The sequence below is a fragment of the Argentina silus genome (assembly GCF_951799395.1).
Source record: "Argentina silus genome assembly, chromosome: 13".
NCBI classification, from domain to species: Eukaryota; Metazoa; Chordata; class Actinopteri; order Argentiniformes; family Argentinidae; genus Argentina; species Argentina silus.
Window position 1 is genome coordinate 4,065,303 of NC_139667.1, and position 12,349 is coordinate 4,077,651.

The window sequence follows — 12,349 nt, forward strand, 5'->3', positions numbered from 1 at the left end:
CCCAAACAATAATGTCAGCGAATGTTGAAAAACACAGAAACGGTCCAATGTCTCAATAGCTGTGCGGTATTGCACTGTGTAAATGGTGATATGACGTGACGTTTCACTAACCAGTAGCTTGGTTTGAACCGTCTCTCCGTTGGCCAACGTGACCTGAACCCAGGGGATAGAATCAGCCACCTGGTGGGACTTGGGCCAGGTGTACTTCACCACCCTGGTTCTGTACTGCACGGTCACCTGGTCTGAGACACACCACCAACAGAAAACAGCAGGTCAAAAGCCCAGCCAAGGAACCTTCTGCATTGTCAGAATCAGGGATCACTTAGGGTCAAAGCTGCACCCCTGTTTTCCCTGAAAACGTTTTTTTGGACACACAATTGGACTAACTAAGGCCTCGCTACCTCCAAAAAGGATAAAAAAGTAAGGTTTGGCTGTGACTAAGGCAGTGGAAGATCTACAAACCACCTCGTAAACCACCACTGTTTCCCTCCCTGGCAGAGGCCTGCTGTCGAAGCTCACATTGACAATATTCTTAATGGTCTGGGCTTGCCGCACAGCATTGACTAATAGTGTTTATCTACAAGGACACCGTGCCACACGCTGCAGTTTGCTGCCAGGATTGCTCGGTTTGCACCGAAACTCCCACTTGAAATATTGGTAGTCAATCATCCCAAACATAAAAGGATCCGGAATTACGCTTGCCTTTGCCGACTTGGAGAACTTCCCGTCCGCAGATCGAGTACTGGTTTCTGAACACAAGCTACAAATACTGGCTTGCAGTCATTGTAAAACAGACTTACTACAAACCAGCTGGTGTGTGCATGCTTTTCATGTATTGCCTCAAAAGCATCGAAACACCATGGCCAAGGGGAGAACGGGGAAAGCCGGGAACAAACTTGATGCACATGACACAAAACGTGCAGCAACCACAACCTCTGTTAAGATGAAACTAACTGTTGAAAAGCTTATTTATAAATATGCCATTTTACAACCTACACCAAGTTGTCATTTTGAGAACCTCACAAAAGGTCTCTCTAATTTCAACAACACAACACTACACACTGTCAGCACTTTAGCCTCCTGAGAAGGGCCGAGAGTGTGGAGCACATGCGCGTTTTAAATAGGTCAGCGGACTACCGCACGTGTCTTCACATGGCACCGGGTCGCCGTTCAAACTGGCACATAGGAAATGTGGTGCTTGATTGAAATAGCAGGAAAAACATGGATGTGTCCAAGAGCAAGAGCTGCTCTTTAAAAACAGACAGTGGGAAAAGTACAAATAAACAAGACACAGAGACCGGATGGAACAAATGTGGTGACATTAGCTGGCAGACTCGCTGCCCATTAACAGGATGTCAATGAATCAAGAGGCCTCATGGGGAATGTCACATCACTAACTGGTAGGCCTACTTTATGGTTTGTGTGCGTAAATCGTCAATACGGTGCTACCTTCTTACCCGAGAGATTATCCAGCTGTTTCGTCAGGGCAGCCACAATTATGTCGTTCTCCACAATGTATGCCATCTCGTCCTGCAGGTTCTCCTTATCGAATGTAATCAGGGCGTCTGAGCAGGCATCCCAAACCTAAATGAGAGACCAATTATTCCTGTGGTCTACAACTCTGTCCTTAAATGCAACCCCTTGCCCTATTTTTAGGATGCCAAAGAAGCACAGCTTCATTGAACTGAACACATCAAAGTTCCCCTGGAGCTTGGCAGAGAATACTGTACTGTACCAAACTAAGATATATGAAGATCTCAAACACCCTTCTGGTTCTACGGTTGCCTTAGGGTGAAATGCCATTTCTGATATGTATTAATTTATCCTCAAATTTGAGAGCTAGAGTTGAACTTCTCTCTGGAACATATAATTAAAACATAGCTCATCATTTGACTTTTAAATGAGACACACAAATGGTCATGGACCCTGTTTAGGACCCTGATGGTTTGTTACTACGGTGACAGACCTTATCATTCAAAAGCAACATGCAGCTACTGTAAACAGCTTCTTTCCAACATGTCATAAAGTAGTGGGTTATGCCCTACAGAAAACCACTAATGGTGGTGGGTTTGCAACTTGTGTTGTTGGTTGGCTAGAAAGATTTAATGGAACCAAAACCAAAATTGCAAGGTTTTTTACATTGGAGAAAAAGATACTGTTCTGTTGATAAGGAATGTGTTACTATGTACTTATTGTCCAAAATGCTCCAGTTCCCAAATTAGTGTTTACCTTCCTTTCTTAACAGTCCAGCCTTGGGGACAGATCAGTGACAACCGCCAGCTAATGACTCATGGGAAACCTTTCCTTGTGTAAATCTGCTACTAACATAGTTTTTTTTTTTTTTTAACGTTTTTTTCTTCTTCAAGGAAGTAGTTAAAGGGGGCGTTTTGGAGAGAGTGAACAAGACCTTTTTTAGGTTGACCTCAAAGCATTGCTACTCTACCCTCGAGGAGCACCAAACAAGCAAAAAAAAAAAAAGCGGTTCTTGCACGGTGAAGGTATCTTGGGAGAGATACAGTATATCACCATAATCACCATACAACATTTTATGATGACACCCTTGGCTATGCCAGAAACCCAGTGGTTTAGTCTTTGGTACAAACTGACCACATCATACAGGAGGGACCAAGCCTCCAAACCGCAGCTGCAAAACAGGGTCAAATTGCTGCTGACATCCACTCTCTCCTCAACTTTCATCTCATGCCCCTGTTTTTCACATGGGTCTTTTATAATTAGTAGACACATAGATGAGCACCCATTTGAATGGCACATGGATTTATTTTCTCTATTAAACATGGTCCTAATAAATATACACTTTGCCGCTGTGGTCCGAGGAAAAGCCAAAGCCTTCACCATGCCAGGAGGCTTTGGTCGTCTTTTCAAATGTACCTCTATCCTTTGGGGTTTGTGGTGCCCTGGCATTTGCATGGCCTCTGAGGATGTATAAATTGCACAGAGGAATGAACGAAATGTGTGTTTTCAACCAGCATTGGGTTCGCCTTTTTCGTTGCGAACAACTACATGCCCGAGGGACATGGCATTGTACAGCACGTTCGCGAAAGTACATGATTGATCGGGCGCTAAATGGCAGCGGCAGATACTCCTTTCCCGGAATTGCCCGGGCAAACAAGTTTCTGACGGATGGAGAACGAATATAAGTACATAGCGGTATTTCCCCCCCCAAAAAACAATTATATAAATAAAAAGGACTGTTCAATGAAGAGAGACGCCAAAGGCTTGCGGCGGAGACGAGGTTCAACGGACTGACCTGCATCTTCTGATAGGGCTTGCACCTCATGTTCATGATGTGGTCCCACGCTCCAACACCTGCATGTACACACAACACTTTGTTTTTAGGACACAACAACGTCAAACAGGTGCAGAAATAAAACCTAAGAATGTTGTGTAGGGCATAACCATAGCCTTTAAACTAGTTTCTACATGACTAGTTAAATTTGATCAAATTGAATTTGAGACAAAGGTGTGGTCAAGTCAATGCAAATCCCTGTCGATTGAATTGGGCAAGGAACATGGCACAGCTTCTCAAAGTCGCTTTCCACCTTCCTTGAAGACACACATCAGTAAAACCCAAGGAAACATTTAGTTGAGAGGATCACATCAATGACTGATGTAGAAGCCAGAGATGATCCCTGCTGATCAAGTACGACGAGACAGTGACTGATCCCTGACCTACTTTGTATAATCCTTTTATAGACACCCACACCCACACCCACACCGTAGGAGGTAGGCTCAATCACAGACAGGATTGACTAGGATTGCCTGTCCTAAGGTGCACCCAAATATGACAACAAATGTGGTCCTCTGTGGCTCAGTTGGTAGAGCATGGCGCTAACAACGCTTAGGTTGTGGGTTTGATTCCTGCTGGGACCATATATACTGAAATGTATGCACTCATTGCAATGTACCATTGGATACAAGCGTCAGCTAAATGGCATATATTATTATTATTATTATTATTATTATAACTACCAAGCTGACTGCACATACAACCCTACTTTACATACAGTAGTATGTACACTGTTGGTGTGTATTGGTCATTGAGGGACATTTAAAATGGTTGTATTCTATACTCATAAGAGGAGTCTCCATTGCCAGGTCGTGACCATAGTGTAATAAGTCTGTTTACTGTACCACTGAGGAGGGTGGCGGAGCCAGGGCTGACGGAGCTGACTCTGGTGCTGTAGGCTTCTGGGGCCTTGTCCATCACTTTCTTGTTGCCTGCTTCCAGCAGCAGAATCTTCTTCCCTTCCAAATTTGGATCCAAGCCTGTCAAGAATAATGTGCAGCCATGAAATTTATTTATTTACTGCTTTCAACGATACTTTTTGTCTGGGAGATGTAGCAGAGAAATGAAATGGGACCATAGCATAATACGATTTCGTGGTGAGTGTCTGTGTGTGTCCTATTGAGACATTTGGCATCACTCATGGAAGAAATTAAAGTTCTGCATGATTTTGTTAATTACATCTTACTTGCTTTAGCAACACAAAACGATGGCACACAACTGTAAATTAGCAGCAACGCCACAATTGCAAATAGGATGTAGAACTTTGCGGTTGATGGCTCCTCCTTTTTGGAACTATGGGCAGAGAATTGGGGTGTGCGAGGGCATCATTGGTTTTACATTGCTCCAACTGCTGCTGAGTGCTCTCACACACACACACACACACACACACACACACACACACACACACACACACACAGAGAGACACACACACGGCATGTGTGGCCATCAACACGACTCACCTAAAGAACAAGCCATAGCGGTCCCCACCATTCCCCCTCCAGATATAATGACATCATAGAGCTCGCTGTCATGTTTGCTTGATTCCCCATGTTCTGCGCACGCGAATCCCCGGCTAATAATTCTAGCTGCTAACAAATGGTTCACAGAAATATATCGCCGCCCTACTCCATTCAGAGACAACGCCGCTTTAGTTAGGCTATGCATCTTACACAATATCATGTGGGATTCGTCTAATCCGTAAAACAACACCAACTGAAATGTTGGGATGTTTTTCGATAAGACCAAACGTTTCCCCTTGAATATGTCCTATTAATCGCCCAGTTTACATTCTATAATCCAGCCATGTTGTGTTGACATACGTAACAGTTCATGGCTGGAGGTTAGTGCTTCCTGTAGTGTCGTCCAATCAGAAGAGAAACCGTCACTGCTTTTGGTTGATTTCTTTTCGTCCACATGTTGGTGCTGTTGATAACGATCTGGATTTGTTGAGTTTGTAGCCTGAAGCAGAGATCCTCGAGCTTGTCAGAAAGCGGTGGCTACAAGCTATGGAGATAGGCTCTTCGGTTTTTGGCAAAATAGCAAAAATAATATTCTGTGTATTATTATGCGAAGATAGTTACATTGTAACAGTGCGTGGGTACCGATGTCAATCGCTGTGAGGCAAGGAGAATGTTAGCGCGCAAGAAAAAGTCTGCTGTAATTGGTTCCTGAATGAGCATCAGGTTACATTCACATTTATTTTGAAACATTGCAAAACATTCCACTCTTTCTGATGCAGATTTAATTGCAGCTTTAGCTTATGTTAGGTTAGAAAAACGACTTTGTTGCCCTGTAGATTGCGGTTTACTCATTGTTTGGGGGAAGCAAATGTGGTTGCTATGGCAACCCCTGCACAGGCTCACCACATGAGGCTACAGTAGCTCAACTTCTCGTCTGATTAGTGATGTTTATGAAACTTAGCTGTTTGCTGTTAAACCACACTAAGCATAACAATTAAAATGTTTATTTTCCTTACTTTCCATAGCTTTTGGGTCAATGTCTGGTTCAGGACAAACTGCTGCAAGGATGCAGGAGCAGAGAAACATGGCTGAGCTGCAGGCATTCCTGCAGGAGGGCCTGAGATCAGAGCAGGTGCTTCAGCATCGGCTGCAGGCCCTAAAGGAGGCCAATAGGCAGCAGCTGCAGGAGACAGTGAAGAGGCAAAGGGAGGGTCTGGAGAAAAGGATCCAACAGAACTCCATGCTCTCAGTAGGCGTGGGTGACAGGTCTAGTGCTGACAGACAATTGGAGGAGTTCTTCAGCTACCAGGCCAGGTATACCGCTTAAATTATTGTACTGTAAATTATTATCACACTCGTCCTGATGTTAAATCAATTCAAATATTGACCAACTAACTGGGTTCAAACGCCCATTTTACACTTTTGCTCTTTCTCACACCGTTGTTTTATAAGAAGTGGGGGACCAAAAAGATCTAGTTCCATGTCTGACCTGAGCTCAGGTATGGAGACTGCCTCCAGGACCTCCCCACAGGTCAGGCAGTCAGACAAGCCCGTCACGTCCTCTACATCCTGGGCATGTGCCACAGCTATACCCCAGCGTGTCAACGGGACTCCCAAGGCTTCTCAGAAAGCACCACCGCAGCCCCAGCACCTAGGCCTGGCGGAGGAAGAGCCCATTCGGTTAAGCAAAGAGGAGGAAGAGGAGGCAGAGTGTCAGAGGAAGTTCCGCGCCGTCCCTGTGCCGGGCCACGTGTTCCTGCCCCTCTATCACGACATGATGCAGGTGAGAGAGCTGGAGAGGAAGAACGGCCATGAGCAGAGGAGGGACTTCCTGCTCTCCATGCAGAAGCCCTTCAGCTTCCTGGAGAGGGATGAGAAGAAGAGAGAGAAGCTGATGTTGAGCACAGTTGTGCAGAAAACTCAGAAAACAAAGGTTGTCAGGAAACCAATACCCAAAGCAATCAAAGACCCTGCAGTCTCTGAGCATTTAAAAGGTGGGTACAGATTTTCTTGACAATGTGTTCTAGCCCATATCTCCTAGCTCGTAATGTTCTGGGATGAATCCATGTAGGAAATGGTGCCATTCATTTTATTTATTTATTTTACCTTGTGTTAAACATGTTAAACAGAAGTTATTGTGGCATTCGGAGTGTGAGTAATTTTTTCTCACCAGCTTCTATTTCCTTTTTAGAGGAGGAGCTGTGCAGGAAGATCCGTATCCAGATGAGGGCTCAGGAGACCTTGAGAAACTCCACAGCGCCTATAGACATTCAGACCCACTCAGACAAGCCTGGGCCTCACAGCGCCCAGCGCCCAAAGAGGGAGATACTGGCTTTCCTGGATGAGAAGCCAACCTTCCAGCCCAAGACCAACGCTCAGGTCCCGGACTTCAACAGGCTGCACCAGGCCTTCCAGAGGGAAGCCCTGAGGAGAGCAGAGAGGAAGGAAGTGACCAGGTGTCAGCCCTTCCGCCTGCGGACCTCAACGCTGCCCACTAGACAAAGCAGGACAAGCTCTGAGAAAGCACAGGTGAGCTCCTACTGTTACAGGTGAATCAGAATGTTTAGAACAGTTTTGGCTCTTTTTGCTTTGGTATATTCTATTTTCTGTCTTCATACTTTTTTTTTTTGTCCTCAGGAACCCACAGTCAGTGCCCCACTCAGGAGAAGCAAGTCGTTCGGAGGCTTAACGTCGCTGTCCAGAGATACTCTTCCCACCTACATCACAGATGCAGCAAGGAAGCGCTGCATGGCTATAAGGTGAGAGACAATGATGCACGCTATTGAGAAGATCTGAGAACTTAGTGAACTTCATCGTCAGGTGTGTCTTTCTCAATAAGCACAGGTGCAGTGTAGCACACTCTCTCTGTGCCTTCTCTGGTCGAACAGAAAGTCTGTGGCGCAGAGGGAGAGCCAGGAGCAGGAGGGTGCAGAGTGGATGAGGAGGAGCAGGATGAGGTCTCAGGCCATGCAGAAGACAGTGGCTATACGTGCCAAGGTTATGGACCCTCACAGCAGCCTGAAAGAGGTGTACCATGAGAAGCTGAAGCAGCACCGGTGAGTACAGCACTGTACAACTGAGGCCCTTTGGTCTGAAGCATTTAATACTCTAAGTTCATATTTACAACACCCACACATTGTTACGCTCACGCTGTGCCAACACAACAGTGTCTGACCATTCATCTTTCCAGTTGGATTCTTCACATCTTAGGAAATGTCTTGAAATGCAAAACTGTAAAGAGCAAACAGATTAATGAGTTGGCCAGTATTTCCGAACGCCACGTGCCTGTTCCTGCAGGGAGGCTGACCAACAGAGGATGAGGGAGTATAGGAGGGAGCTACAGGACATGAAGGCAAGAGTCACTGTTCGTCCTTACCTGTTTGAACAGGTGACGCAGGTAAGCCAGGGCCTTGCATTGGCCTGGAAACTTCATTTAGCAATTTACAAGTGCGTGAGAATTAACGTATGAAATGCCTGCTCATGCCCCTTAATTGTCCCGTTGCTTTTGATCAAACGTTTCTAGAGAACTGCCAAGGCCGAAGCCGAACGCATGTACAGGGACAAGCTGAAGGAAGCCGGTTTGAACGAGCATTTTGTCGAAACAAAGGGAGAAAAGACTGGCGTGACACCGGGCTATATATCTGGTGAGGAGGAGGATGATGATGATGATGATGGTGGTGGTGATGATGATGACCAAAGTACAGAGAACGACATCCAGAAAAGGTACAGACAATGAAAGGATGGGTGTGTAGTACCCAAAAGTGTACACTTTTAAGTTTTAGTCGCACAACATGTTATGCCACTGCATGCAGTTAACTTAAGAATAGCACTTGTGCCTTAAAGTCAAGGACGCCGTGTGGTTGACTCACATATACAATGCTGCATTACATAACGCTGGGAGACTCTGTCATAAAGTCTTTGGTGAAGACAAGACACACACTGTAGCCAAGCAAAATGTTGATGTAATTACAATACAGACGTTTTCTAACCCGACATGTCTGATTTAGGGAAGGAAGCGTAGACGACGGCGAGAAGATTGAAGAGGTAGAGGAAGAGAGCGTGAAAACCAAAGCTGAAAAAATGCAGTGATCAAAAAGGTATACTCAGCATGGTGCTCCATGTAGCTGCCCTGCAATAAAGAGCACTGGCTGTGTTCAAAAATAATTCTTGGCAAGTTTAACAGCATTTGACAGTCAAATATGTTTTTCTATGAATTATGACATTTCAAAAGCATGGACATCTGGAGCTCTTAAATCACACATTGAGCAAATGTGAGAAAATGAATAAAGGTTTATAGATTAATAAATATATGTTTATAAGTAATTTTGAATTTTATTTGTTTAAGTTTACAATGGCAGGGGATTATCCATGAAGTTATACACATTAAAATGTTTGACGGCGTAATATTTCAACTGTATTAAAACTGAAAATCAAAGGCTAGTACGGTTTTATGAAATTAATTTTTCTGAGGGATGCGAACATGGCATTACAGAGGAGAGTAAAAACTTAGTAACCAGAAAAACATCTAAAAAAACATCTCAAAATGTGGATACAAATGCAACTGTCTACCGTTTTTCAGCATATAGAATACAATTTATTTATTCTACATCAAGCAGGGCTCCTGGTGGAGTTTGTTTGTTGATCATCTGGCTGATGAACCATAGCAATGTGATGATAGACCACAACTACTAATAACTAATTACGGTATTAAAACTGTTAATAATCACATTCATATTTTGTCAATACATACAACAGGTCTCATAAGGACAGGACACATCTGAAATAGAAATGCAAACGCTTTGGTTAGTCGCTGGATATTTACTGTATTTCAGAAGCCACAGTACCAGTTCAGTATTTAATAATAGTATATATAATATATAATAGTCCTAACCGTTCATCTGCCATCACAAAGAATATGTCAGTGCTCTGTTTCCAGCCCAGTCCCACATCAAATTACATTCTACACTGGCCTGCATTGTGAGGTTGTGTTGAAGCAGCTTACTGCCAGGAATTGAAGGGATTTGTTTAGCTAACCAGATCTGAATATGTACAGTACATGCTGAAACATCATTTTTTAGTTGGCTGCTTAAACAGGCTGGCCTGACAGCACCAGATATAGCCGATCTCCACACACTGTAGCAGCTGACCGCAGTTTCAGAGCCATACCTTGCTGTCGCCATGGAGACTGACCCATATGGTCACTTAGAGGGGAACCATGTTGTGTCTGACCTCAACTGTTTGGATGTGCTCAGATAGATATGATTATGAACATCTATTTTGTGATCTTTAATCTCTTTACCAAAGTGGACGACCTGTAGGCCTATGAAAGCCCATGGTCCTCTGTGGCTCAGTTGGTAGAGCATGGCGCTAACAACGCTTAGGTTGTGGGTTTGATTCCTGCTGGGACCATATATACTGAAATGTATGCACTCACTGCAATGTAAGTCGCTTTGGATAAAAGCGTCAGCTAAATGGCATGTATATATACATATATTATCAATCAAAACCCACTGTTAGATTCACATAAGGTATAAGGAGGGGGGGAGAGGGAGACACTCGCTCACATAACAGATGACAGAGATAGCCACCTCCCTGAGAGCTCAAACATCACATGACAAAGGTTCAAGGGCCCCAGTGAGGTTGTCATGGAAACCGTGTTTTCTCTCCCCACACCACCCAGTGGTCCCTGAGGAGACTGCTGTGCACTGTCCTTCCACCTGGACGCCACACACACACACACTCACAATACCATATCATAACAGAAGCACAACACCATGCCCCCTGGTAGGAAATGGTGGAGCAAAAACCTGAGGAATGAAAAATGTGAGCAAACCTCTACACTAAAACAGCAATAACATGTTGGTGGTGGGCAGAGAGTGAAACACCTCTTATCAGAGTTAATGACATATTTGGCCACCAAACGTGGTCAGCTGGGTGTCTGAGGACAGGCCTCTCCCAGCAGTTAAACAATAACCATATACTTTTACCAAGGTGGAGCTCTCACATCCAGTATTACTAAAGCTACAGTACAATATTAAAATTCCCACACAATTTAATTCTGAGCACGCTTCAAGAGTTCCAAATCAAGTTTCTGTGGGTAAAACTTCACTCAAAATACCTTTTTTGGCATACAAGTCAGAGAAAATACAGTAGGGGTTCATAGAAAGATTATAGAGCAACTCCCAAAGATTTATATGGGCTCTAAATCGGTCCGCATATTAACTGAAATCACATCACTCGACATATTGCTTATGACCTATTGTCTGCTTACCCCCTTCAGCTCAGTGCCCTCTGACCCCACCGTATCAGTTTGTTTAGTGTGTGTGAGTGGGGTTTGTTGTTTCTGACAGGCCCCGGTTCACCTGCAGGAGGAGCTGTGGCTCATCGCATCATCAGAGGAGAGAGACAGAGAGAGAGCTCCTCTCCTCCTCCAGTAGCCTGCACTGGAGAGAGAGAAAGAGAGCATAGCGGGGGAGAGAGAGAGAGAGAGAGAGAGAGAGAGAGAGAGAGAAAGAGAGCATAGCGGGGGAGAGAGAGAGAGAGAGAGAGAGAGAGAGAGAGAGATAGCAGTCACTGTGACAGATAAGAGCGGGGGATAACTTGTCTCTCTCTGAATGCACCGTGAGCAGGAGAGCGAACAAGTGCACAAGCGTGCCGGGCAAGGCAGCTCACACACACACACACGCACACACACACACACACACACACACACACATACACACACACTCACACATACACACACACTCTCCCTCACTCACTCCCTCACTCCCTCACTCACTCACTCACTTACTCACTCACTCACTCACTCTCACACAGACCCCACAGCCTGGCTGTGCAAGTAGGAGTGCGTGAGACAGGAGAGAAGAGTCTCCTAACTAAGGTATGGCTTACACACTAAATACTGTATCTGACCTGGAATCAGGGTTTGTGCATATACAACTATCAACTATGCCATGTGGTGATTTTTGAAGTTTCTGTATTGTTTTGGTTGAACTATGTTTGAACAGTTTCTCCTGCTTATTCGATGTTCTACTGTGTTCCCAGGTGGGTCGGCAGAGGTTTCCCAAGCGGAGTCTACAACAATATAATGAGTTGCCCCCTTCTGAGAGCTCCACTCTGATCCTGTAAAAGAGGTTGCTATTTTCCTACAAACGAGAACTTATCTTCCACACTGACCCAGAAAGCATGGAGAAGCTGACGGGCAAAGACATGGAGTTGATACGAAGCAGCTGGGAGAGTCTGGGCAAGAACAAAGTTCCCCACGGTGTCATAATGTTCTCCAGGTACTGTTTTCAGACATGACATGAACTCGGCATGTTGTTCTCCAGGTACTGTTTTCAGACATGACATGAACTCAGCATGCTTTTGTAGGGAGTTATGTTGATGTATCATCTATTCAGGTGCTGTTTTGAGACATGACATGAACTCGGCATGCTTTTGTAGGGAGTTATGTTGATGTATCATCTATTCAGGTACTGTTTTGAGACATGACATGAACTCGGCATGTTTTTGTAGGGAGTTATGTTGATGTATCATCTATTCAGGTGATGTGTGTCATCTATTCAGAACACCTTTCTGTCAC

The 12,349-nt window shown here is 44.7% G+C and overlaps 3 protein-coding genes across 3 annotated transcripts in view; 2 read left to right on the forward strand and 1 right to left on the reverse strand.

The window, feature by feature from the left end:
* coq6 (coenzyme Q6 monooxygenase) overlaps positions 1–5,116 on the reverse strand; it is a 10,687-nt gene extending 5,571 nt beyond the window's left edge. Inside the window, exons 1-5 of the mRNA XM_083683554.1 lie at positions 4,768–5,116; positions 4,153–4,287; positions 3,269–3,327; positions 1,458–1,584; positions 112–242 (exon numbers count right to left, since the gene is read on the reverse strand). Of these exons, the coding sequence (XP_083539680.1) occupies positions 112–242; positions 1,458–1,584; positions 3,269–3,327; positions 4,153–4,287; positions 4,768–4,987 (672 nt within the window). The 5' untranslated portion in view covers positions 4,988–5,116. The remainder of the gene's footprint in view (positions 1–111; positions 243–1,457; positions 1,585–3,268; positions 3,328–4,152; positions 4,288–4,767) is intronic.
* Positions 5,117–5,803: 687 nt separating this feature from the next.
* fam161b (FAM161 centrosomal protein B) lies at positions 5,804–8,996 on the forward strand (the record flags this gene model as incomplete). Its single annotated transcript, XM_083683874.1, has 8 exons — positions 5,804–6,081; positions 6,223–6,761; positions 6,959–7,296; positions 7,405–7,526; positions 7,656–7,823; positions 8,065–8,164; positions 8,291–8,490; positions 8,775–8,996. The coding sequence occupies 8 exons, from the start codon at positions 5,804–5,806 to the stop codon at positions 8,854–8,856; spliced, it is 1,827 nt and encodes a 608-aa protein (XP_083540000.1). The 3' UTR covers positions 8,857–8,996.
* Positions 8,997–11,952: 2,956 nt separating this feature from the next.
* ngb (neuroglobin) overlaps positions 11,953–12,349 on the forward strand; it is a gene marked incomplete at both ends in the record, with an annotated part of 1,336 nt that continues 939 nt past the window's right edge. Inside the window, one exon of the mRNA XM_083683473.1 lies at positions 11,953–12,050. Coding sequence (XP_083539599.1) covers positions 11,953–12,050 — 98 coding nt within the window. The remainder of the gene's footprint in view (positions 12,051–12,349) is intronic.